Below are 26,195 nucleotides of genomic sequence, written 5' to 3'. Positions count from 1 at the left end.
CTAGATGTGATCCTCATCGTTCACTCAACGATCACACATACTCTGACGAACGATCTCAAATCGCAGCTTCAGGTTGGTTTTTACCATCGATGAATTATCTATAAACGCACAGCGTTGTGGCGGAAGAAGATGTCGACGGCGGAGAAGATGAAGGCGGCGGAGAAGCTGTTGTCGCTACTCTCCGAGCGGAAGAAATCGATAATCGAACACGTGAAGCAACAAACGGAGTCGTACAGCCAGCACCTCGCTTCCAAACTCCTCATTGAAGGAATTGACCCTCCCTCTTGGCTTCGGGACCCTAGTAACTCGGCCTCGAAAGGTACTGTTGGAAAGTGTTTCGCCTATTTTTTGTTCAAGGGCTTCGTTAGATTTATAACTTCGAGTTAAGTGTACAATTGAGTAATCCTAAGGTTTGAGCCTTGAAAAAACAGACAAATTTTTGGTCCGATTTGCTGGAATTTTTTCAAATTTCTGGTTACTTGCAAATCTGGATAGCGCCAATTTGCTTACATTGGGTACTACCGATCTTTTCTGTCAAATGATTTGGGCTAACTGGTAAAGATGAAGCTTTGGGCACAAATTATTGTAGGGCTTAATCTTTATATTCACCATTGTTGCGACTATTGATTATTCCGTCAAACTGTACATCTTTCTAGGTTAAATAACCTAGGAAAATTGAGTTTTTGCAGTTTCTTTAGGTAACTTGCATTTTGATTACACACAATTTATTCTGTGAGATAAGTATTACGTTTAGTTTTCTTCATTTGAGGACTGGCATATCATTGTTTGTTGTTATTACGTTGTCGTTGCAGAGCTAAATGAAGAAGACCTTATCTCCAGACTTCTAAGTCAGTATCCCCAACCATCAGCCCGTTGCTCTATTGCATGCTACCCAGGACATAAGAACTTAATGATTACTGGAGCTCATGAAAAATTTAGTGATGGAGATGTAGAACTTCCAGCTGCTAATGAAGATCTTGATCGAAAAAATGACCCAGCAGCACCTGGATTTAGCGGTGAGGATCATGGTGAGTGTGCGCTCAAACTAGATGCTAGTGCTGCATCACGTGAGGATCAGACAGATGAAAGGATCTTAAATAACCACGCTGTAGATCATGAAAAGTTTAGTCATGGAGATGTTGTGGAAATTCCAGCTGCTAATGAAGATCTTGATCAAAAAAATGATCCATCAGCACCTGGATTTAACAGTGAGGATCATGGTGAGTGTGTGCTCAAACTAGATGCTAGTGCTGCATCACCTGAGGATCAGACAGATGAAAGAATCTTAAATAATTACACTGGAATCCAGAGGTCCAAGTCCAGACAAAAAGCTCTCGAGCTCCGCAGCAGTGCAAAAGCACCAGCGAAGAGTGGTGTAAGACATAGCAGTATCAATGATGTTGTTTCTAGCCAGATTAGGTTTTCTCTCTCTAGCACAAACCAGCCTTGCCAAAATGATGAGGTGTCCCAATTGGGAGAACCCTGTATAATTGATAGTCAAAGTAGTGAGAACAGGAATGTGGTCGAAGCTCATTGCTTAAGTAGAGAAGTGGGACTGGCTGCACACTCTGAGAGTAGGTCTGAAACTTATGCAGAAGCCCCAATTTCTGTTGTAGGTTCTTTTCCATTGGGTTGCTCATCTAAGGACTACAACGAAAATGCCGCATCTCAAGACGCTAGAGTAAAGAGAAAAGAATCCATCCCTATCTCTGACACTGAGCATGCTGATAATCATGTTAGGTCTCCAAAATCAGCTGGGCCATCTGCTATCTGTAGTCAAAGCTTTAGAGACAGGGCAGAAGAAAATGCAGATTTTCTGTGCGAGGATGAAGAAAAAAATGTTTGTTCTGGTGAAATCATTAGGTCGGAAATTTCTAGCAGAAGGCAAAGTTGTGGTTGTGACTCACCCGAGGCTGGTAGTTCTTTTGATGATTATCAGGGAATAGATATTACTATGAAGGATGCTGGGGATGATCTACCCCCAGATTGTGTTGATGGATCTTTAATGAAGATTAATTTTTTTAACCTTCATAATGAAGGTTGTGATGCCCAAGAATCAGTTCTAGAAGATTTTCCATCTCTGAGTTCTATTCAATGCAATGCCTGTATAGTTAAGATTTCTGATTTGAAAGTACCCTCTGCATCTGCTAAGGTGTATGGAGGCATTCTTGCTTCATCAAGTGCAGGATCAGCAAGACGAGTTAATGATTTGCTAGAGCTATCGGGGTTAGTTAAACCATCTGATGAATGTTATAGGGTGACAAGGTCGCAAACTCATTCTTATGGCAAAGAAACCTATCGACCTGTAACTTATAATGAGGGTATAGAATCCACCATCTCAGACTGTGAAGGAAAGTCTGCTGAACAACTCCAGAATTCAAGTGGTCAATATATTCCTCCCTATCTTGGTACCCATACGGCGCTTCATGATGATGAAAATGGCAAGCTTGTTATGGCCAGTGAGCTTTGTTTGCCTGATCATGTTGATAAGTCTTGTCTTTCCAGTTCTAACTATTCTAAGCAGAGAAGAGGGTTGGAGTCTGAAGTTGCACTTACTCCATCAGATTCTTTTGCATCTGTGGAACCAAAACAGTTTGAGTTGAAAGAAATGGAAGAGTACTACTTGAAAGCCTTCACTTCTACATCTGGAAAGAAGTTGAGTTGTTCCTTGCATGATCCTGATGTATCACTAGATAAAGGAATTTGTGGTGGAAATAATCAGCCATCTTCAAGTAAGGAGTTACCAGGGATGTCATCAGATATCTCAAGTAAAGGACAGAGAGCCCATAGGGATTCCTTTCAACCTGATGTTCAGGAGAGTCCAGACACCCAAATTGGGAACTTTGGACCAGTTATAGGCAGTGAGAAATTAAATGCTTCCAAAGATAGTTCAGAAGCTGAGCTAAATTGTAGAAGTTCTGAAGTTCAGCATGAGAATCTGCTATCTAAAATGGTCGACATAACTGATATTCAAATTCCTCCAATGAAGTTACAAGTTAAACATGGGCTTGAGTCCTCTCCTGTACACTGCATGGAACAGGTATTTTCTTATGAATATGCTTCCCCATATGATCCAGTTTCTTGTGTTTCTATCCTCACTTTCCATAATACAATGCACATTTTCTTTCATAGTGGGAATTCTGTATATAAGTATTTAGCTTTATCAAAAATCACTGAAGATGCTCCCACTATGTTTACTATTGCAATCATACAGCTCCTTTTTGAGGAGCAATGTTGGCGCTCAAAATCTGACATTCTTAAAAGCCTCTGCTCTTCTGATAATCCTGAGCTACTCTTAGAAAGTGACACCATGGATGTGATATTTATCAGTGCAGCGAGACCTTTTTTGCAAATGCCATTAAATTTTTCCCATCTTATTTTAGACTATTTCTCTGAGGAATGAAGAGAGAGAGAAACTGAAGTGTCTGGATAGCTGGAGCACCTTTTTGAATTTTGAAATAGATTCTATGACCAATCTTTTCCTCTATGAATTCTGTAATGGCCTAGTTAATTTTTATTTTAGGTTGTGAGTGACCACACTGTAGTAGAAAATGGTATCATTCTCTTGATCATTTGAGACTATTCTTTGTCTGACAACTGTTTGCAAAAATGTATCGAACTATCACTGTTCTAGTCTACTAAAATTCATTAGTACACACGACTCCACTGTCTTAAAGGAGCATGTTCCTAAATATCCTGTGTACAGAGATGCATAGCCTTCAGTACCATTCAGTCATTGTCTGTTAATCCAGTAGCCTTTCCTCTTTTGAGGTTAACTTTTCTTCGTCTCTGTTCTGCCTGGTTTGACAGGGGAATTTAAATGATGAAGCAAGTAATAAGGGTGAATTGGTCTCAAGTGCTCCAGAAAGCAAAAACTCAAGGCTTTCATATGCCCAGCACTCAGCCAAAGACCCAGCAGCGAAGTCCGATGATTGCTCAATTAAGAAAGCAAGGACAAATTCAATTGCAGTTAAAGAGATAAAGCAATATCCTGCTCAGCAATCTCAAATATTGTCATGGCCTGAGAGTGAAGTTTGTAGCAATCATGGAGATTCATCACTGGGGAAAACTTCATTGGGAAAATCTAGTATGATCAGGTTAGATGATAAAAATTCATCACTCGAGAGAAGACTCAGACATGCGAAAATTGAATCATGGCCGCAGGTCAAAAGAAGGAAAGTTGAACACCAGCAAGCTCATGGCTTTGCAACTTCCAAGTGCTTTCGGGTGACAAAGCCTCGTGCCTTTCAAAGGGATCAGGAAACCATGGAAATTGATATAGACAGTGGTCTTGTGGTACATGTAGAAAAGAGCACGAATGATGGAATATGCTCAGAGGTGCACACTAATCTGATGGAAGAAATTCAATCTGCTATATCATCTCAACATGGAGAGGTATAATCTTCTTCTTGACTTAAATTCCAATCATTTAGGTAGATATTATGAAACCTGACTTTTTGTGAATGTCCAACCTGATGTTTTTCTTCTTCATGTTGAATTATGTCCAATTGTTTCATTTATTTTCTTAAAAGAATTTACTGCACGAATGATCCGAAATCAGATAATCCTGTTCATATGATTATCAAGTCACTGTGTCGGTACCATATTTGCTGAGTATTCATTAGTTACCGACTTTTGTTCAAATTTGGCTTCTTTCTTCCCTCCCGGTGTTTATTAGTTTCAAGGGGTTGGGGTTGGATGAGGGAGACTTTTATGATTTTTATCAAAAGAATCTTGGACAGTTGGCTTTTTAAGATCAATGTAACCTATGCGGAAATGAGGAAAATTTACTGCAGCTATTCTATTTGCTCCACTTCAATGTAATGATAGCGATGTCAAATACTAATTGATAGTAGATCAGACCTGCAATCGAGAATGTTGCTTGACCTGAAGATGCACGATAAGGCGAGTATGTCGATGATGCTAAATCATTTTCGTCGTTAATATCTACAACTAGAAGTTAATATGGGTACCTTGGAAATTAATTCTTCATCTTAAAAGGAAATTGTGGAGTATAAGTATAATTAACTGCAGAATTTGCATGTTTTGATTCATAGGTTGAGTTGTAAATTTAGAGTATGTTACAGATTGACTAGAGTCACTAAACATACATGGAATCAGCAATGATGATTTTCTGAGGCATAAAACCTTTGAAATATCATGTAGGTCGTAACACCAACCTTTTATCTGTCATGTAAACAGAAGCTCGTTTCCAGTTTTAGAATAGAATCAATTATCACTGTTTCACCTTGAGTGGTGTTTTCCATTTTCTGATTGGGCTATCTTATGCCAAAGATTATGCAGGTTGAATCTTGCTACATCGAAAAGAATGAAACATCTCCTGTTATCAATGACGAGCAGTTAGTTGCGACCATCTCAAGCGTGGCCATGAAAGAATCCCGAAACTCACAAGGATGCTTTATTGAGGGAACCAGAACTTCATCTTTAAGTTGCAACTACCATGATCCAAGAATGTCTGGGGATAAACAATGTAGACAGAACTTATGTAATCTCGAAAACAATACTGATAATCTAAGTTCTGAAATTTTGAACCTCAGCAGTACACTGCTTGAAGAAATACAACAATCTCCCAACTCGGAGGATGGTTTACAAGTACAGCATTCTGTTCTTTGCTCAAGCAATGAAGACCTGCAACTTACTGATTTTGATCATATGCCTGTATATGAGGGGTTCATTGTTAATGCACAAACAGACACTGGAGAACTGGATTTTGCAGCAGATGAATTTGACCTTGGTGAACTGGAACTTCCTAGGACGGCACTGGAACGTGCTAGCATTCTAGCTGAAATTTGCAGATCTGCTAGCTTGGATACACCCTCATCCCATTTCAAATTTCAGGACACCAGAAATTTGTGTAAATCTTTATCTGATGATGGTCATCTTGAGCACATGGAATTTGGAAATGATCATCCTTTAGATGCTGATGTTGGGATATTTCAATCTTGTAGCAGTTCATCAGATGATTACAAGGATGCCGTTGATGGGATGCCTTATTCTGCTTCTCTTGCTTATTCTGGTGAAAGATATGGTTGGGATTCAAGAAATCAACCGCCATCTCCAGTTGGAAAGCTTTGGAACCAACTCTCATTCCATACGGGGAGTTCAGGAAAATGTTCGAGTTCAAATCCAGAACTTACTTGCTTCCCGATAGAGGAAGATCCCAGTAGTAGTGGAGAGAATAAAACTACAGAAGAGAATACTGGTGATACACAAGATGAAACTGATTCACCATTGTCAAACCACTGTGATAAAAGGCAACCACTTACAGATTTGACAAATGTGTGTACAAATCCTCCCATGTCAAAATTTAGTGTCACCGGGACACCAGAGAAGGCACTCTTTGGTCATAAGTATCAGGGTAAGAAAGATAGTGAGACCAGAAAAAAGCAGACTTCATCTACTCGTGCTGCTGATGGTAGGAAACACCAACTTTCATCCATTGGCCCAAATGCAATCAAAAGGGCCAAAGAATCAGTGAACAATAGCATCAGCAAGCCAATTGTGTCAACTAAAACCAGTTTGCAAGGTCAGGATCAAAAGCTTTCTTTGAGAGAGTCTAGAAGGAATAACATTGTCTCAAATGTTAGTTCCTTCATACCACAGCTACAAAAAAAACAAGCAGCTACAGCATTTCAAGGTAACTTTAAAAAAAAAAAAATCTGTTCTTTTTCATTGATGTTGACTTGATTGTTTGATTATATTAAAAAGCTATGCCATATCGGGAGGGTTGCATGTCTCACGAACCAGCTAATGATCTATTTAAAGTCAAAAAGTAATTGAAAAGATAGATCCTTACTATCTTCTTTTATTGGTTTTTATTGGTTGTCTATGTATTTACTATTAAATAGTTTAAGAAGATAATTGTCGTCTCACTTGTAGTTCTGGGTAATGAACTTATCTTCTTGTGCAATTAGACCTGTACTTTTTGAAGTTTGCTGGACTTAAATTATTTTCAGTGAATGCATTGTTTGGTTTTATATGATTATTTTTCTCAAACGTAAGCTAAGATCTAGAAATAACAAACTCTTTAGTTTTGCTTGGATTTTGCATGAAGAAACTTTTACCTGAAAGACAGGGATGCCTCATACATTTGTATTTGTTTGGGTTTTTGTGCTATGAAGTTCCTCATAAAAGTACTCCTACATGTAAAGATTTAAAAACTATAGTGTAAGTGGTAGAGACTTGAACTATCCTGGTTAAGGCTGTCATTTCTCTAAATTTTAGAACTTTGGATAGGATGTTGCAAGATTGTTGAGGAGGTGGCAGAATAGATGATTTATCTTTCCTTTGTTCAATTATTCTTTATATTTATGTCTAGAACTCGTTGTCTTGTAGGAAAAAGAGATGTCAAGGTGAAGGCCCTGGAGGCTGCAGAGGCTGCAAAACGTGTAGAAGAGCAAAAAGAAAATGAACGTAAGAGGAGGAAGGAAGCATTAAAACTTGAACGAGCAAAGTTGGAAGAAAAAAATTTGAAACACATGGAATTGGAGAAGAAAAAGAAAGAAGAGGAGCGCAAGAAAAAAGATGCTGATGTTATTGCGAAGAAAAGGCTGAGAGGGGAAGAAGAGAAGAAGGAGAAAGAGAAGAAAAGAATGCGACTAGAATCAAGGCAGAGGCAAAGGGAACAGGAAGAAAAGAAACGTGTAGCCAGACCTGAAAAAGAAAATCAACGGACCAAGGTTGTATTTTTAGATGTGTCAAAAGCTTTGTGGCTACTACTTTTCCTGGGTAAAACAGTCTCACTAATTTCTGTGTTATCATAGGATGAACAAATGAACAGAAAGAAGGAATTTAACAATGAATCTAAAAGGCAGCAGAACAAGGAAACCACTAGAGGAGAATGTGTGGCCTTGCAAAAGACAGACAATAATTTAACTTCCAATGAAGTTGTGGTAAATTATGAAGAATGTGGTACTTCTGGTTTATCTTGTGATGGAGAGGTATGATATTTGGTCATGGTAGATTAGATGGATGTTGTCTTCTGCAATACTATTAAGTAATGCTTTACCTGTACCTGAGTTTTGCACTTTATGTGTTTGTTGCATCATATTCTTCCAGGGGATGCATGCAGTGGATAAATCACCCAGAAATGAGGACTTGATAGTTCAGAACAGTCATGGAAAATCATATGAGATCTCTCCATACCAGTGCTCAGATGATGAAGATGAAGAAGATGATGAGTTGCCCACCAAGAAATATATTCCATCATGGTCCAGGTGCTTGTTAATTCTTATGGAAATGGTTTTGCATACTGTAGGAGGCATGAAATAGTAATGCTTGTTCTCTAAGGACAAAAGAGAAAGTTAAGGATTGGCTATGAGATATCATGAATGGAAGAAATAATTGCCCAGTTTCATAGTAAAAGAAGAAAACAATGGGAAGTAGTTTGATTATTATGTATAAGCAGCATTATCAACTTCAATTCTTGGCCTAGATGAAACTTTGTTGTGTGCCTTTATGCAGAATTGGAACAATGATTCTAAATAGTATGTTACCTGTCTTCGAATCTCTTATCCCTGTCTCCTTTTAGCCCAAGATGATAGTTTTAGATGCTTACATTGTTCTTCTGTACCTACAATTGCGGTATCTGATTGCTTTGATTTTGAAAAAGACAGTAAAAGTGGCATATTATTTAATACAGTCCTTAGGTAAGACAGAGTGCTTCCATATGCAGTCATGCAAATAAAGCTTACAAATTCATTTTCGTTTGATATCTCTTTTCATTTTGCTCAACTGTCTTCAAGAAGGGAATTAAATAATACTAATGTCCTAAATGAAATAGCAGCTTTTGGTTTCTTATTTTGACTTGTCCTTCCACATATTCTGGGCTGCCTTCGATCCAATTAAATGGAGTTCTAGATTTTTATTACTGCTCCAGATTAAAGTATGCGAAGCATAAATTTGGAACATGTTAGTGCCAAAGAATTTATTTATTTAGCTGCTGATTATAATCATTAAATTAGATGATGCACTATATCTAAAGAGGACAAAATCTTGGCTTAGTAACAACTCAGCATATGAGTAATTCATGTCCATAGAGGTCTCTCTTTCTCAGTTAAAAACTCCTTCCATGCTTTTTCAGCCTTAAATTCTTTATTAAACATTTAAACTTAAACTGAGGTGGTTTGCTTCTTTTTTTTTTCTGCAGTAAAAGCTCCATCGCTCTGTTTTTACCATTGCAGCATCAATTGGACCCTGATGTGATTTTCCCCCTTGAAAGTTTTTGCAGTATCGATGAAAGTAAGTTATAAATATAGATGACATATTTTGCATGAAAAACTTGCAGTTTGTAACTCGAACTTATTTGTATTATCCAGTTTTGCTTCCTCGCAAGCTACAACAAAAGCAGGTGGCTGCATGAATGAAATTATTGGCTGTTGATGGTCATCTCTCGAATTTTTGTTGATAGATTCTGACCGAGGCTTCCTATGCTCAAAAGGTTTTTCCTTTTACTTTCAATGTCATATCAGCTCTATTAATTAGGGCATTTGACAATTCTATCAAAAGCAAGAGTAGGAATTAAAGGATGAAGCACTTGCTAAGTACAAAAGTTGGATTGGCATGTTCCTTTAAGGTCATCCGTTTCCTTCTCACTGAGTAGACATGGCATTCTAGTACCATACCATTATGATTGCTGAAATTGTGAATAGTCTTGCTAGCAGCAGAGGCTTTGTGACTTGTGTGTGGTTATGGTGGTATCACTTTGCCGCTTGTAAATTTGACTGTAGTTCAATATTTGATTCAAGATCTAACCAACATGGATCTTGATCTAGTTTTGGCATTCCTTCTTATCTGGTGAATATGTGAAGAAAAAAGAATCTATCTTTTATTTGATGTAGCTAGAATCTTAAAGTATTAGCAATATATTTCATGTGAGGGCAGCATCCTCTGAATTCTAATAATGCTGTCTCCTTCAAGCTGTCTCATGCATCAAGTGAGGATGCAGATTGGAGTGTGAAGAAAGCTTAATCTATCCCTTTTTGTTTTTTGTTTTTGGTGCAGTGTGTTGATACTGCTCGTGTCTGCATGAGATGATATTTGGAATTCCGGGCTTTTGATATTCGTCGTATGCAACTAGGAATGATTTTTTTCACTTGTTAAGATGGGCAGATCAGTTGGTCCATGATTCCGTGGGATATTAATATATTGTGTACATGAGAAAAGAAAAATCAAGCGTCCTTATTTAGTATGTGGGAGATCAGATCAGATCAGATCATACTGGAACTTGAAAAGGAATAAAGAGGACAAACCTAACATGTAAATGTTCTTTCGTCTTTCCGTTGTGATGAATCCATTTTTGTTCTTTCATCTGATGAAACTGTGCTAATTCCAGTGCTGGGAACATAATTAGTATATGCCACAACCATATGAAATCATTGTAGAAGTCGAGTGAATTAAGTTCTTTAACTATTGCAATTTTTTGTGACATTGGCTAGGAATTGCCTTATCCCTCTAGCACAAGATCTCTTGTGAAACACATGCGTGCATATAATGTGATTTATTAGTTTGAGTTTACAAATTTCATAAATATAATGTGTACTAATATCCATTGTTTAGTTTATAGTTTGAGTCAAAAAATTTGGCCAACTAAAGTCATGGATTGCCTGAAAGCTGATTTGACATTATTTAAAAAAAAGAAAAACAAAGAAAATTACACCTCTGCACCTCTCTCCCCCCCTTTGTTCTTTCCCCACCCCACAACCTTCCCGCCGCCGCTGACACTCTTCGTGTTGCCGGAAAATCGATAGGGATGTCAGAACCATGCTTGTGCACCAAAAGCATTTCCTATTTCAAAATTATTTGAAAAATCCCTCAATTTTGGTGCCTGCGAAACCAGCCACCCATTGTTTCCAAGGAGCTAAGAGATTTGATATCAAGAAGAGTGATTTTAGAAAAGCAGAATCTGAATATTAATGGACTAATCAGTTTGAAGAAAGGATGACCTCAATGCCTTAACATTGGGTACCTCACTCTGTAAACCCACAAAATTCATGATTTCAGCTTTAATTTCCCCAGTCTCCAAATTTTTAGAAATTAAATTAACCAAATCCACAAATTTCTTTGAAAAGTATAAATTTTATTGTATTTTAATAGTGTCAAACCAACTTCCAGCAATCCAAGTCAGTTTTAGTGGACAGAAAATCTAACGGGGGCTATAAAGTGAACAACAAAGATAAAATCATGCTATTTTTAAAATTTGTACTAAAAAGTCACTATAATATCAAAGTTGAAACTATAATTTAAGAATGATCCATATACATAAATAGCTCCATACTGAAAATAGTGGTTTTGAGTGGTGATCAATATGCGACAAATGAAGGGGCGCTCAAGAAACATTACATGCTGGAGCACACAATCAATAAATTAGAAACGAAAAGTTTGTTACAAAAAAATAATATGAAAGAAATAAAAAATTGGTAGCTCTCCTACTGAAAAGAAAAAATAAAATGGTACGTAGCTCTCTCTCGCAATGGATATGCCAATCCAAAAATGAATTCATTACGTAAGGAAGTAAATTAATTAGGTAGATGTTGAGACAAATGGATAATGCGTGACGACACTCATAAATAATTCAATTAAGAGAGAGAGAGAGAAATGCAGAAACAAGCGTTTGCCCAGCAGTTAAGTTGCAACTGCTTTCTATGGATGGAAGAGTGTCTACTTAAAACGTTAGAATATATCATTGAACGTTGTCCTTGTTAAGAGTAGGATGATTTTAATATGAATATATATATATATATATATGGGAATGCAATAAATATGTATTTTAGTTTCAAGTAAATGGTGGCATGGCATGCATGTGTTTTGTGTGTGTAGAGGTGATAAACAAATTAAGGTTACGCGAAAGGAGACGAAGTGGTAAGAGGCGGCGGCGGCGGCGATGGCGGTGGGATGGTTGACAGAATAAAGAGAGCACATTTCCACAAAAAGCAAAGACCCTCAACTGTTTGCCAATGGCGGCATGTGCTCTCTCTCTTCTGTCAACAACTTTCCCTATTTGTCATCATCAACGATTCCCACCTACATCGTTTCCAAAACAACCAAATTAATAAATGCACAAGCAAGATGCAGATTATCCAATGGAGAAGAAGAAGATCATCAATTATCACATCCATCTTTCTCTCTATATATAATATGGCCTCATGCATAATCAAACAAGAAAAAACTTGCCTGAAAAATATCAACAGCATTTACATGCCTGCATGTGCCACGCTGAGAACTGCATACATATGGAGAGAGAGAGAGAGAGATGAAAGGAAGATGTGGTGGTTGCATTGCAAGTGCCAAATTTATAGAGGGAAGACGTAGCCATTGAGGAGATTCGCATTCTTATATCATATAATTATAATATGATATATACTTTTTCATCATACTTCGTTTTCTTCAAAACTAATATCCAAATACCTATATAAATATCACACATGTAGCATTAATTATTTGTCAAATCACAACCCTACCTAGCACATTTAGGGTGGAAATTTGCATACTAATATTGTTAAATTGGTTGACTTATAATAAAGAAATACATATAGCTCTACAAGTATTCATCCCATTAGAATTGATACTCAACTTAAAGGACGATCTCGTGACTCTAGATTGAGCTCCTCTCTATAATAAGTACTTATACATATATGGAGCCTATATAAGTCTTTTTTTTTTCTTTTTTTGCTAAAAACTTAAAATATTAATTAATCTTTTGAAGAAAAAAGAAAACCACGTCGTAACTAAAGTTCCCCTCTCATCCCCTGCAGTCAACATAAAATGCTTAACATTACATATGAGACTTAATTTCAATATAATATATATTCCCTCCGTCCCACGAATCTTGACACGTTTTCCTTTTTGGGTCATCCCACGAATCTTGACACATTTCCAAATAAGGTAATAATTATTATATTCTCTCTTCTACTTTATCACTTTTATACTTTATTAATTACACATTTAAAACACTAATCTACAACTCCTTAATTTCCGTGCCGAAACTAAACGTGTCAAGATTCTTTAGACGGATCGGAGGGAGTATACAATGATTGGAAATTAAACGAACATGCCAGTAATTAATTAATCAAAAGAAATATATATTATTGTAAAAAAGTAAGGAATAATAAATTAAAGGAAGTAATTAGTGGAGAGTTGTTGGAAAAGGAGGATAGTTGGGGTAATGAGGGAGTGAGGATAAATGCATATGTTTAGGCAAATAGAGAGAATGAATTGAGTCTTCAAAGGCCCCCTCGTGATTTTTTTTTCCGTTGCATGTGAAACCCTTTCCTCACCAAACCTTGTGTCCTTTTCATGTTTCTCTTTTACTCTTCCACTTCGTGTGAGCGTGAGACCTTTGTCTCTTACATTTTTTTTTTATTTTGTTAATTTTTATGTTTTACTATCAACCCACGCACAATACATATATAGATTGAACAAGTGACGTGCTATTAATTAATTCACTACACAAAGTGAATTATGAGATATAACATGATTAACATAAAAATGTAAAAAGAGGAAATCACTCTCATCTTCATAAGATCTCCTATTAAGTTCGTCACTTAACAAAGTTATGGTGCACTTTCACTACCTATATATGCATGGACAGCTCTTAAATTCTATTTATTCTTCGTATTTTTCTTTATTTATTAATTAACTTGATTTTATTCAGTCGCTGAATGGTTCTTGTAGTGTACTACAAAGTGAGAGAAACTTTGTTTTTTTTCTTTTATATTTTTTCTTCAATTTTAACTTTGTATGCTTTAGTTTAATTTTGTGATTATTAACTAAGGTTTATTCCATCAATTTAGGGTATATAATTATTTTCTATCATTTAATTTCACTTTTGTTAGCTAATAATAGGTTGATAAATTCAAAGTCATGGTATATACTTTTTAAAAAAAATTAATTTTTTGAAATAAAAATTAAATATAATTCATAGTATTATAATAAATTTTATTTTTATAAAAAATATTTTTAAAATAATAGATGTAAGCATGAGACACAGTGTCACACATAAAATTGTGGGACACTGAATCTCAACCCCGTTTTACCATTCATCTCCCAATCAGCTGTCTATAGATCTCAAAACTTACGTACGGCAAGACTTATTTGGTATTCATGTTTGGAACGGATTGATTAATAAAAATACAATAAATAGTACTATCATTAATTAAAATTAATCTATCTCAATTATGAGGTGGTGGTGTTTTTCAAAGAAGAATAGTGAAATAAGAGAGGATCTTATTTTATTCTTGGCCTTCTTGATTAATAATGTAAGTTAATTAACGAATGATTATATAACACTAATTATTTTACTATTCAGGGTTACAAGGCCTACCAAGCATACACTAGTTGTGACAAGACAAACTTAAATATATCATATCAGTTGCAATTCAACAAAAAAAGAAAAAGAAAAAAAGAACAAGTTTAATTAAATACTATCTTTTGCAATTGATAAAACTAACACGACTCAAAATCAAGCTAGTTAGATTAAATTACTCAAGATTATATTTTGCTCACCCCAATTAGAACGATATGAATAAATATATTTCAAACACAGTTTTTGATCACACGATGTGTCAAATTAGGATATATAAGGTTGAAAGCCATACATACTATGCACTCTTACATGAAAGAAAAGAGAAAAAGAAGAAGCTAAATATGATAAAATTTTGATCTTGTAAACAACTAGGATGATTCACACAAAACAGAAGCAATCAATTGAAAAGGATCGGTGCAAAATCTTGAGAATCTTGATTGAGAGGAGGATACGCAATAAATTTCTAAGTTAGGGTTGTTGTTTGTATTAATGGAAAATGATAATTTCAAAGCAAAATCTTTATATTTAAGGAAAAGATTATGCTAAAAAGGCAGTGGTATACTCGGGCAAGCAAGTTATTTCGATTCTTTTTTCACGTCAAATCTATTTCACCAATTATAACAAACACTTTATTATCAACCCAGATTTTCTCTTATAGCTCTGCATAAAACTATATATGTAAGAAAAAATTGACAGCCACTCTAGACCTCTTATATATAGCTAGCTGCGTGTACATCTAATGTAGAAAAAAATTGACAAGCACTAAATATTGATGTAATAATGTTCCTGTAGCAACTTCTTGATTAGTGGCTCTCGTCATATATAAAGAAGTAGTCGTAAGAATTATGAATCGATGGTGGAAACGATCATATGATGATGATTTGTACTTAATTATGATTATGATGAATTAATTAATGAGTGTATTTTTTCAATCTTTATAAAATTTTCAAATAATGCGTCAAAATCTGAAGCGCACGCAAGATTTTGATTTCGTGGTTACCTGATTGCACATAGTTGTACATGTGACATTGTTATATCAATAGAGGAAGCATTTATGTGCCTACTATTGCGGCGTTGGTGAAGCATCACCCATAAATCCATGCGCCCAACCTTAAGAATTTAAAGCAATCCATTCAAATTCTTCAATCATAATAGTGATAGACTAAAATCACAAGAGGTACAATTATAGGAATTGAGGGGCACTTGGTTGGAATTTCTCAACAAATTAACTGGTCATGAGTATGAGTTTTATGTATGTCACAATAATTAATAAATGGAGAATCATAATTAACAAATGAGCTTATTAATTATTGAGAAATTTCACCATTCTGACATTCACAAATGAGCTTATAAATAGGAGCCTAATATTATGTTTTATGCAATTAGGGACACATACGGCTGTATACAAATTGAGTCGAGCCGAATACCTCCAGACTCGGGTTCGGTTCATGAAAATTTAGCTCGGCTCGAGCTTTAAAATAAGCTCGAGCTCGGCTCGCCTATATAATACTAAGCTAGAGTTTGGTTCGAATTCGGCTCGTTAACTATTCGTTTATCTCGAGCTCGAGCTCGGCTCGAATTTCGAGCTCGATTTCAAATTCAGACTCGAATTCGAGCTCGGTTCGAATTATTTATATATTAAGATTTCATTAAAATAAAATTATAATTGTTCATATATTTCTAAACTATTTATGGGTCATAATTTATAATTTATTTTTAATAAATAGATAATTTGTCAAGTTAGTTGTAAATTGTTTTTTAAATTATGAGAATTATTTTTATTATTCAAAAAATATTTAACAAATGAAATATATAAAATTATTATTTAATGAACATATTCGCGAACCTATTTGCGAATATATTCGAGAGACTATTCGTGAGCCTATTCGCGAATAGACTCAAGAAGGTACGAGCCGAACATGTACAAGTTCGAGTTTGGCTCGATAATTTTATCGAGCTCGGATTCGGGTTCGAACTCGGCTCGTTTAAAAAATGAATGAATTTCCAACGAGCTTTTTTCAAGTCGAGTCCCGAATAGTCTCGGACACATTGACAAATTGAGCAAATAAATCTCTCCGCCTAGCAACTATTAACTCCCTGTTAGACGAAGAGACTTATTTCACTACACCAATTTGACGGACACCAACTGAAAAATTTACTGGTAAAGCTCAAAATTCCATCGGTAATAAGGGACACTGATAGACTTAAGACGGACTTCATTCGACGTCAAAACAAATGTCAATAAATTATTTACCGACGAATTCTTTAAGTCTTTTCTCATAGACTTAGATTTCAGCATACTACATGCTAGTTGAGAACTTCCTGATCTATCAACTAGTTTGGCTATCATCGAGGTTTTTTTATCATTAGGTTTTGAAATATTTTAAACCAATGATTGTCCCAAGAAATTGTATTTTTTTTCTAAAGATCGGACATGTTTAAACATCTCTTAAAGTTTATTTTCTTCTTTCCTCTTTTTCTTTTCTTTTTTTATTTATGATATTTTGATTTGTTATATTATGCATTTCTATTTATACTATGGAGTATAAATAGAACAAAACGGTATTACTATCAAAAGACATCAAATTATATCTTATAATTTATCTTATGAAGGGAATTACAAAATAGTCACATTACAAAAGAATGTTTGTAAACGTCTTTAAATAATAATAATAGTGTATCTATTTTTGTTAAATTCATTAATTATTTATTTATATTAAATAATTATAAATTAAAATCTAACAACAAATAAATTACATGGAGTTAACTAACAAAAATAGAGAAGTTAGTGATTAATTATTATATTGTTCTATTTTTTAATATATTGAAAGTTGATGATATTAAAACTCAAATAAAAAAGATTATGCATAAGTTAAAGCACAAAATTTTGAAAATTCAAATTAGAATCAATTGTTCTAAAAAGAAAAAATTACAAAATAAATTAAAATTTAGATCTCACATTCAAACCTTTTTAAATATATATTGAATCTTTTTAGCTTTTGCAATTGAGATTTCTCATATTTTTTCGACGATCGAAAAGATGACGCGAACACCACCACTAACTAAGGTCCGATCGAGAAGGAGTAAGCAACGTCGTTTAGTGTGCAATTAAGCACAAAACTGATAATTAGAGCATTGTAAATTTTACTGTTAATGAGGTTAGGCTCATAACCTGTGCTTTTGTCCTGTCCTTTCAAGGATTTTTTTGTTGGTTCTAATTCTTTCTTTTATAAAATTTTAATTCATCGAGTATTATATATTTCAATTTTGTACTAGGAAATCCAACTGCAAAAATTATAAGGAATTTATTTTTATTTCCTAAGGTTTAAGAGGTCGAATTCGCAAAATAAGTACAAATTCACAATTTATTTTACAATTAATAATTCTAATGCACCATTAAATTTGTTGAGAATTATTTTTGTTAAATATTTTTTTTTCTAATGTATGTTTTTTTATATCAAAACAATTATCTTGACGAGTATTAAAATAAATTTATATTCCAAAAACTATCTAGGTTTATTTCATTAATTTATCTGAATCTATATATGTTTGTATTTTCTTTTATATTTTACCTAATTGGCTGGGATGAGAAGGAGAAAAAGGGGGAAGGAGGACCGGGCAGGCCGATCTCAGCATGGGACACAAGTTTGACCCAACTTCGTCGTTTTCATTAACGCGAAAGTTTGTTAAGATGAAATATAAAACTCCATAAATAAAATATACAAAATGCGTGTGTATTTTATTTTTTTTCATATTTTATTATTAACTAATAAAAATAATAAATTTAAAAATCTTAGTATTTATTAATAATTTAATATAACACTATTAAATTTACAAGACATGATGTTTCCTGTGAATTGGACGTGAGGCCTACTAGTTTGAAGAAAATGGGACATATATCCCTGTTCAAAAAAATGGGCCGAATTTGGAATATTTTGTAAGGGCCCATTTTGCTATTTAGTTATAACTAAAAATAAATGAGAAAGTGGAAGCGTTTAAAGGGGTGATTTGGTTTAGCGCCAACTCCAATTTTTGACTATTTCCTTCCACGCATCCCACTCACCTCGTAACCGTCGCACATAACTGCCAATTCAAACACTTTTTCCCTCCTTTATTAATCATCACTCTCATTTTCCCATCTCATCAACTCTGCTGCTTTACAATTTCAGTCAATCAATGGCTTCCTCTGCTTTGAAAAGCTGCTTCCTCTTCATCTTCTTCTCCGCCTCCGTGGTCGCCGGCTTCCAGTTCGACGTTGGCGGCAAAACCGGGTGGATGAAACCCACCGGCAAGGAACCGGAGAGCTACAATCAATGGGCCGCCGTCAACAGATTCCACATCGGAGATACACTTTGTAAGTCACTATCCTAAATATTTTCATCTCATCCAAACTCAAATTCATCTAACTCTGCCTGCAGACTTCAAGTACCAAAACGACTCGGTTCTGGTCGTCACCGCCGCCGATTACTTGAACTGCAACACCTCCAATCCCATCTCCAATTTCCGAGACGGCCCCACGGTTTTTGAGTTCGACCGCTCCGGCTTCTTCTACTTCATCAGCGGCCGCCTCGACCACTGCAGATCGGGCCAGAAGCTCATCATCCGCGTCATGCATCCGTCTGAGGCGCCCTCGCCCTCCCCTGCGGCCGGAGACGGAGGCTCCGACTGGGCGCCGCCGGCCGTCAATTCCACCACCAAAATCGCCCTCGTTTCCTACTACATGACTGCCTTCGCAGGGCTTCTTGCCATCTTCTACTTCTTCGCGTAGTCATCGCTTAGGTTTCATTCATTTGTTGCTAGATTATGTTTATTGATAGGATTGTTACTTTTTTCAAACAAATTATTACTATTATCGTTTTACGGTTGCTGGTTGATTCAAATTAAATGATAGACTTGATTTCAGATTATTGCTCTAATATATGGTGAGTTTCGATTTCATTACATGCTGCTGATTCTTTGATAGATTGATTATAGCTATTTTTTTGAAGATGTGAATTCAAATGCTGCCACAACTGTGGGACAGTGTTACAAACTGGAAAATACATACCTAACATTGAATCCTAAATTAAACATTAGTTACTGTCTATATTTGAGCTAGAGCCCAAAGTTCCAATTTTTAGCATCTTCTGAGCTCTAAAAGTGAGCAGCTTTCCATTGTTATGTCGAATAATCCAACCCGACCCGAAGAGTGGGTTTTAGTTACTGTTTAAGCTCTTCCCTTCCCTTCCCTTCTCCACAAGTAGGGAGTTTGGTGGGATCTCTTGTGATTTCTCTCTGGTTTAAGCGCTTCGTTCAACTAATGCAATCCTCCATACCAACTTTGTGTATAATGGATCAGAGGGGCTTAGAATTGCTTAACCAGGAAATATCAGATCTTGAGCTTTCAACTTTACTTCCAGAGAAGTTGCATCCTGAGAGTAATTCTTCTCGAATGATTGTCTAAAACTGCATTAGAAAAAGAGTGTTCAAAACGATAATTGATTCATTTTGGGATAAAAGAAACCAGTAGCTAAGTAGTATGTCTCCACTTACCCGTAAAGTCAGGTAGATCTTAAGAGGCGAGCTGCAAAGGCTCCATCGAGCGAGTGTTTGACAGGATTGGAGCTGTAGAATCCGCCTTCACTGACAAATTGGGGAGACACGTATTTGTCTACCGGATCTACATAGAATTCCTGTAAACATAAAAACGTAGATTTTTTGTTTCGCTTAGCACGGTAAAAGTATCTTCTTGAATGGTTTTATGATGATCAAGGTCTCAGGTGGCTGGCTATTTTATGTTGCTGGAACAATGCGATATTGACTATTTTTTAATTGCAAGCATACATGATTCTTTTCTATATGAGCATTCATATCTGAAACGTGAAGACGCGATGAATTTAAAGTTATGGCACACTTATCCTCCACAATTCATATGAAATTGCAAATTGATCTAGATGGATGCAACATACTAGTGTGCCCGATGAGAAGAGCTAAGTAACGTCTTTCAGGCACTTACCGGATGTCTCAGAAGAAAAGCAGCAATTCTTTCTTCGTTCTCATCAGGATCGACTGAACAGGTGCTGTATATTAATACTCCACCAGGGTTTACCAAGCTGTAGATGCAAAGCAAGTTATCATAAAACTGTACAATAAGATAGAATTCTTCAAATAACATAATACAAACTGAAGTTTGAGATTTTATTTTTAAAAAGAAAAAGATAATTCACATAATTTCTGAAGATCAAATGCCCAGTGCTCCCTATGACGGAAAATAGATGCGAGTAAGAGGGTCTTTGGCTAAACTTATTTTAAAGAGCTTATAAGTTACAACAGCTTATAAGTTGTTTAGGAGCTTATTTTGCCAAACACTTTAAAGGAGCATATAAACTCAGCCAAACACCCTCTGAGTAGGTAGCTGCACGTTTAGCGTGCATGTATCACATCAATCGTTCACTGCACTACCACTATCATTGCAGAAATGAACCGAGCATATCTATTTTGTTTCAAATCGAGCAAATTCATTGTCGTACCAGATTTAACATACAATCCTTAGCCAATCAAAGAAGTGCAAGCAACTGCTAGACTTACTTTGAAGCTGAATCAAGAAGTGCATCTTGCAAATTGATAAGTTCTTCCATGTCTTCCAGTCTCCTATTCCAGCGTAAATCTGCTCTCTGTATTAAAGAAAATGAATAAATAACAGCCAAGTAGTGCATTGAGAAAATAAGCAGAGATGAGACTAGGAAAAGAAAGAATAAAGTAAGTAATTAAACAGTACAAAAGGCACACACTAAAATTTAGTTTGGGATAATGGTTATCATAATTGAATAAAGCAATACAACTGAGTGAGATGACAGAGAATTATTTAAAGTTATTTAAGTCCTATCTTATTTAATCCAGTTTCTAGGTTTGCTTTTATATAATTAAGGGTCATTAGGATATTAGTTTTAGAGGTTAGCGGCAGAGTAAAGGAACTACTGAAATAGGAGTAAAAGATTTAGTGATACATTTACATAATATACCTTAGATAGTACACCCAACCCAGAACAAGGAGCATCCAGCAGAACTTTATCACCTTTCAAGCAATTACTATCCTGAAAATTTGAACACAAAAATAAAAATGATTAACATTTACTTTGAAAATAATTTTACTGAAGTAAGAATTTCCCTTACAAGTGCACGAAGATCAGCATGAATGGTAGTGATAACTTGATCAAGTTCATGCAATTTGGCTGTCTCTTTGAGGATTCTCAATCGGCCTTTGTTTACATCAACTGCGCTTATGCTACCTGATAAGAATGTCACGATAACATCATTACTGAAAGATGTAATTTTTACCATGATTGAACTTGTATTATATTTTGCAATGATAATATGATCATTAGTTTTGCCAAAAAAATGTTCGTAGCATTAGTCCTAAGATCTAGACAAATTGGTATAATTAAATGATTCTCATAAATTATAACAAGGCGGTGGTTTCAGGCGACCAAAATAAGAATATAGATTACAGGGCTTCATCCAGGAATTAATAAATAGACATAGTAAGCAGTCATGTTAATAAAATCCACAAATTTCTTTTATGTTCTGAAACCATACTCTTCAACAAATCAGTTACCACATTCTGCAGCATTATACCTTGGCCCTTCAGACATGAGGCCATGAAAAGAGTCTTTCCGCCTGGGGCTGCACAACAGTCAATAATGCTATCACCAGGTTTTGGATCCACAACTGTAACCACCAATCCTGCGCCAAAAGTTTGTGTTCAGCAATCCATAAGAATTATGAGTGCGCCGTGTGGCCAGCAGACAAGAAGGTTTTGCAGGGGAACAAAGAGTATTTTGGTATAGTGTTTATCCGCCAAGAAGAAACAAGAAACAATAAGAAGACTGGATAATTCTATGGCAGAGGAAGTTCATCATAGGTAAATATGTTGGCTTCAAATGAAGTTTTGTTACCTGCACTCTCATCCTGGACTGAACAGAAACCCTTTTTCAGTAATCCAGCTTGTATGATAACCTGGAAGAAGTAAATCTGGATATTCAGGACTTGGAGAGAATCTTTGACAACAGGTTATGAGCCAAACAATCAATGAATAGGATATAACAGTTTTGGCAATAACAGAAAGAAACACGTTGCAACATAGCAACGTAAATGCCACATTCATCTTAAACAAATAGTACCACACACAATGACATGAAGATTGCTTAGATATCACTCTTCATTAAATCACTATTATGTAACGGTAATGGATAACTAAGACAAAGAAAATACTATATGGAATATGTTGTGGAGAATATAAAAAATTAGTTACCTGCATCCCCGTTCTTATGCGAACGAAATCATCCAAGTGCTGAGAAAGTTCATACGGAACCTAAAGTTGATGAGAAAGGGGAAAAACTTAATAATATTCAAGATTCATAATATGCATATCAGTAAGGGGGCTGGGTGTTTACTATTCAAGATTCATAATATACATGATTTAGTAGTTTTTTCTTCACCACTATGATTTCTCCAATCCCACCCCTACCAATAGGATATGAATCCCACCCCTATCAAGTTAGCTCAAACTGTAGAAAATATCAAGGGCCATAGTATATCCAAAATTTCCAATCCATCTTGGTAAACAATGGATTAGCCTATACTATTTTTATCTATCTAAGCTAACCCTCAATAGTAAATGCTCCCTAAGTATTTTAACCCTTTTTCATGCCTATTGAGCATTATGTGTCTATGCGAAAAGATTAAGTACCAACCTTTAACTTTTCAAGTTCTCCAACAAGATCTGCCCTTGTGAAGCCTTTACCTGTGTTTGCTCTGAATTCGTCATCACAGGACATGGTGAGAAAAAGCAGACACACTTTTGAAATAAAAAGGTTTTCAAAGGGGTAAAAAGGAAACCTGATGCTGAAACCAGGATCAGTGTTATTCCATGTCATAAACTTGATAGCTTCATCAAGACCAAGGTGATTAATCCATCGTCTCACCATCCACTAGAGAACATGTAAATGAAAGTTGGGTCCAAGTAAGTTTTCAAGGTATGGGAGAATCCTAGAAATAAGACTAATATCAAAGGGACCCCAAATTCTTAGAATGTACATATCTTGAATCAGCCAGAAAGTTCAACATGCATTCCTTATACCAAGCTGGGTTTATTTTCATATAGCAGAGGAGGTTTTAACCCTCGATAAGAACTCACCCACTTGTAAGACTAAAAATCATAATATTGGTCAAAGGCATCCAGAAAAGTTTTTCTTAAGCATTGTCATGTATATGTTTCTAAATCATAATGACTCATTATTGCATTCAAAGAGACTCAAAATTTTGAAACTTTCAAAGAGTAAAGAAAAGGTAGTACAGCATTGTATACAAATAGAATATTGTGGTCTTTACCGCTGCGGGAGAGGAGGCTAAGTCAAGCAAGACTTATGTTTATCAAAATCACTGTGAAACTTAAAGCTGAAAGACAAACTCACAACAGGATGAGAATGAATGGTGGCCAAGGCACGTGCTCGCTGCCTGTCATCACCATCTACTTTTGGTTCGGGGAGCAAGCTTTTCTCCTGTAGACATTCAAAAGAAAGAAAAGAAATTAAAATATCATGGTCTCATAGATAACGCTGTAAGGCATATTTGAATAGCAGAAGGCTGGCTGACCTTAAGCAACACTAGCTTCCTTAATAGCGCATTAACCATATTACCAGCACCAACTCTTAGTGCAGCTTTTGCAAGCTTCACATTCTGTCAGACCCAAGTAAGAGAATCATAAATAAGAAAGATAAAAGGAAAGTCAAGCAAAACTATCATGTGTATAAGCTCATTAAATATTTTACCTATAAGGGTGTGTACTCTTTGGTTGTAAATTTATCATGAGAAAAGGTGGGAAAATTTATCGCACCATTTTTTCTTATCTCATGTTCTCTAGAGAGAAAAGCATGGGAAAATATTATCACACCACTAGCTCATGATAATATTATCATGAATTGGAGTGAAAATGAGGGTAAAGGGCTGCCCCCAGGTAAAATTATCCACCATACAGGACATGTGAAAAGAGTGGAGAAAGGGTGAAAACATATGACTTCCACCCTTTTCCATCAAAGAAAACGCACCCTAATAAACCAAATTTAGAAAAGGAAAAGTATATTAAGAATATCATCTTTCATCTGAAAAAGTGGAAAAAGAATTAAGAAAAGCGATTTTGGGGAGATCATTCACCAGATAAAAATATAAAGAAATTTTGAAATGTCACTTTATTGAGGTATAGAACACACACAGTTAGCCAGTAAACTTCTTATATGCAGCGAATAAAAAATCATCATATCAGGCTTATAGATAATCATAGTTATTGGTGGAAATATAACTGTCACAAACAAGAAAACTCTAACTAGTTGAGAATTGAGATTTTATGCATCGACATACCTCATCAACAACCGCATATGGAGGCATTTCAAGCTTTAGGATCTCATAAAAACCAATTCGAAGAATCTGAAAGAATGTGTACAAGCTAACAGCACTCAGAAAAACTGTACCAGTCCTTGGACAGGTCAACTATGGCACTGCATCATCCAAAATAAACAAACAACTCTCTTTGTACCTACCTGAAGTAGAAGAGGTTCCATATTTCTGATGGTGTTTTCATCATGACAAAGGGAAAGAATCAAATGATCAAGGTATCTTTTCCAACGGGTGGTACCCCCAACAATTTCTGTAACCTACAAACCCATTCTTTAAATTGCCAATGCCACCCTGTCCTGATTTGATTTGAATGACAAATGTAAGAGACAAGTGAGAGGAAAAACCAGCCGAAGATCTCTATCTTCTAGATGACGGGTACGGAAGCCAAGAGTTCTCTCAACATATCCCATCTCATTATCCCCTGAACCCTTGCCTTGCTCATTCAACAGGTCAGCAAATGCACCACCAAGCTCAATCCGCATCAATCTCACAGCAGACACTATTTAAGGATATAAAACAAGGCTGTTTATAATTTTTCACCAGTTTAGCATAATTTCCAAATAATTATTAGAATGCAGAAGTACAGTTAACAAGTTTATGAATCATATAGGGAAGGTGATAAAGTGTAGTAAGTAGCAACTGGGGAGTCCATAATCAACGGCAAACCCCATCACCACATGGTACATAGAGAACTTAAACTTCCCGCGCTCATAGTTTATTGCTATTGCAGTACTGCTACATAGGCAACATGAACTGCATGTTTATAGTCAAAGATATTAAATTAATCAAGCTCTAAAGCAAAATCATTCTTTTCTACACATGGATGAAATATTCATATCAAGAAAAACATTCACCATAATCCAACTCAGGACCACAATGCCTTAAAGATAGCTGAATTGCATGTAAATATAATACGATGTAGCATACCAGCTCTATGAGGCGATATTTCCAAATTCAGCTTCCGAGCATTGCCTGCACCATTGGAATGACTTGAAGCACGAAATTATTATTAATTTTATCTTAGAAAAGTGTTTGTAGAGAGAGAGAGAGATTGCACACCTCCTCTACCTCCAGTAGTTGAAGTTTGTGGACGACCTGCAACACAATAACTCAATGAGAAAGAAAGCAGCAACAACATCATTCTTGTACAGAAACATCAAATAGAAGCAAGCCTAGGAAATGGAATGACCGGTTTTAATTCTAGTGGTCGAAGTTGTAGCCGAGTTGTCTCTGAAAGTCCTCCGCTTGTTATGCTTCACCTCTGCGACACAAGTAGAGCAGACAACCCTTGGCACAGCTGCACTCACAATTCCCGCAGGCGCTGAAATCGAAACTGTATACCTAATCTCAGGGAAGAGTGATAAAGGAGAGCGCACTGCCTCCATTTTTGTGGGTGAGAAAGCCAAAGGGATGAAATGAAATCAAGAAGACAGGTTTATGC

General features: G+C 35.8%; 3 protein-coding genes across 7 annotated transcripts; 2 read left to right on the top strand and 1 right to left on the bottom strand.

Moving 5' to 3' along the window:
* LOC130986167 (uncharacterized) lies at positions 1-10,476 on the top strand. Of its 2 annotated transcripts, none has more exons than XM_057909478.1 (10): positions 1-319; positions 813-3,040; positions 3,811-4,395; positions 5,296-6,658; positions 7,357-7,700; positions 7,785-7,961; positions 8,080-8,237; positions 9,170-9,261; positions 9,339-9,460; positions 10,024-10,476. In XM_057909478.1, exons 1-9 carry the CDS (start codon positions 130-132, stop codon positions 9,380-9,382), a joined length of 5,181 nt encoding a protein of 1,726 aa, XP_057765461.1. In that variant the 5' UTR covers positions 1-129; the 3' UTR covers positions 9,383-9,460; positions 10,024-10,476. The 2 variants fall into 2 exon arrangements, with proteins under 2 accessions (XP_057765461.1, XP_057765462.1); XM_057909479.1 differs by having other exon boundaries at positions 7-319; positions 5,305-6,658.
* A 7,859-nt stretch (positions 10,477-18,335) lies between these two features.
* Positions 18,336-19,225, top strand: LOC130986166 (early nodulin-like protein 5). The gene is made up of 2 exons (XM_057909477.1): positions 18,336-18,677; positions 18,742-19,225. The coding sequence occupies exons 1-2, from the start codon at positions 18,500-18,502 to the stop codon at positions 19,089-19,091; spliced, it is 528 nt and encodes a 175-aa protein (XP_057765460.1). The 5' UTR covers positions 18,336-18,499; the 3' UTR covers positions 19,092-19,225.
* A 47-nt stretch (positions 19,226-19,272) lies between these two features.
* Positions 19,273-26,139, bottom strand: LOC130986163 (uncharacterized). Of its 4 annotated transcripts, none has more exons than XM_057909462.1 (19): positions 25,944-26,139; positions 25,814-25,849; positions 25,682-25,726; positions 25,099-25,253; positions 24,898-25,011; positions 24,719-24,784; positions 23,957-24,040; positions 23,776-23,862; positions 23,201-23,292; positions 23,056-23,116; positions 22,614-22,673; positions 22,258-22,318; positions 21,938-22,045; positions 21,476-21,591; positions 21,325-21,396; positions 20,891-20,976; positions 20,319-20,415; positions 19,856-19,995; positions 19,273-19,768 (listed from the first exon to the last, which is right to left on the bottom strand). In XM_057909462.1, the coding sequence occupies exons 1-18, from the start codon at positions 26,137-26,139 to the stop codon at positions 19,864-19,866; spliced, it is 1,668 nt and encodes a 555-aa protein (XP_057765445.1). In that variant the 3' UTR covers positions 19,273-19,768; positions 19,856-19,863. The 4 variants fall into 4 exon arrangements, with proteins under 4 accessions (XP_057765445.1, XP_057765449.1, XP_057765448.1 ...); XM_057909466.1 differs by having other exon boundaries at positions 25,099-25,507; positions 25,682-25,743; positions 25,944-26,048; XM_057909465.1 differs by having other exon boundaries at positions 25,682-25,743; positions 25,944-26,048.
* Positions 26,140-26,195: the final 56 nt, after the last annotated feature.

The sequence above is a fragment of the Salvia miltiorrhiza genome, chromosome 5 (genome assembly GCF_028751815.1).
Source record: "Salvia miltiorrhiza cultivar Shanhuang (shh) chromosome 5, IMPLAD_Smil_shh, whole genome shotgun sequence".
Lineage (NCBI taxonomy): Eukaryota > Viridiplantae > Streptophyta > Magnoliopsida > Lamiales > Lamiaceae > Salvia > Salvia miltiorrhiza.
The sequence above is the reverse complement of the archived record's forward strand: the minus strand, read 5'-3'. Positions and strand labels throughout refer to the sequence as shown.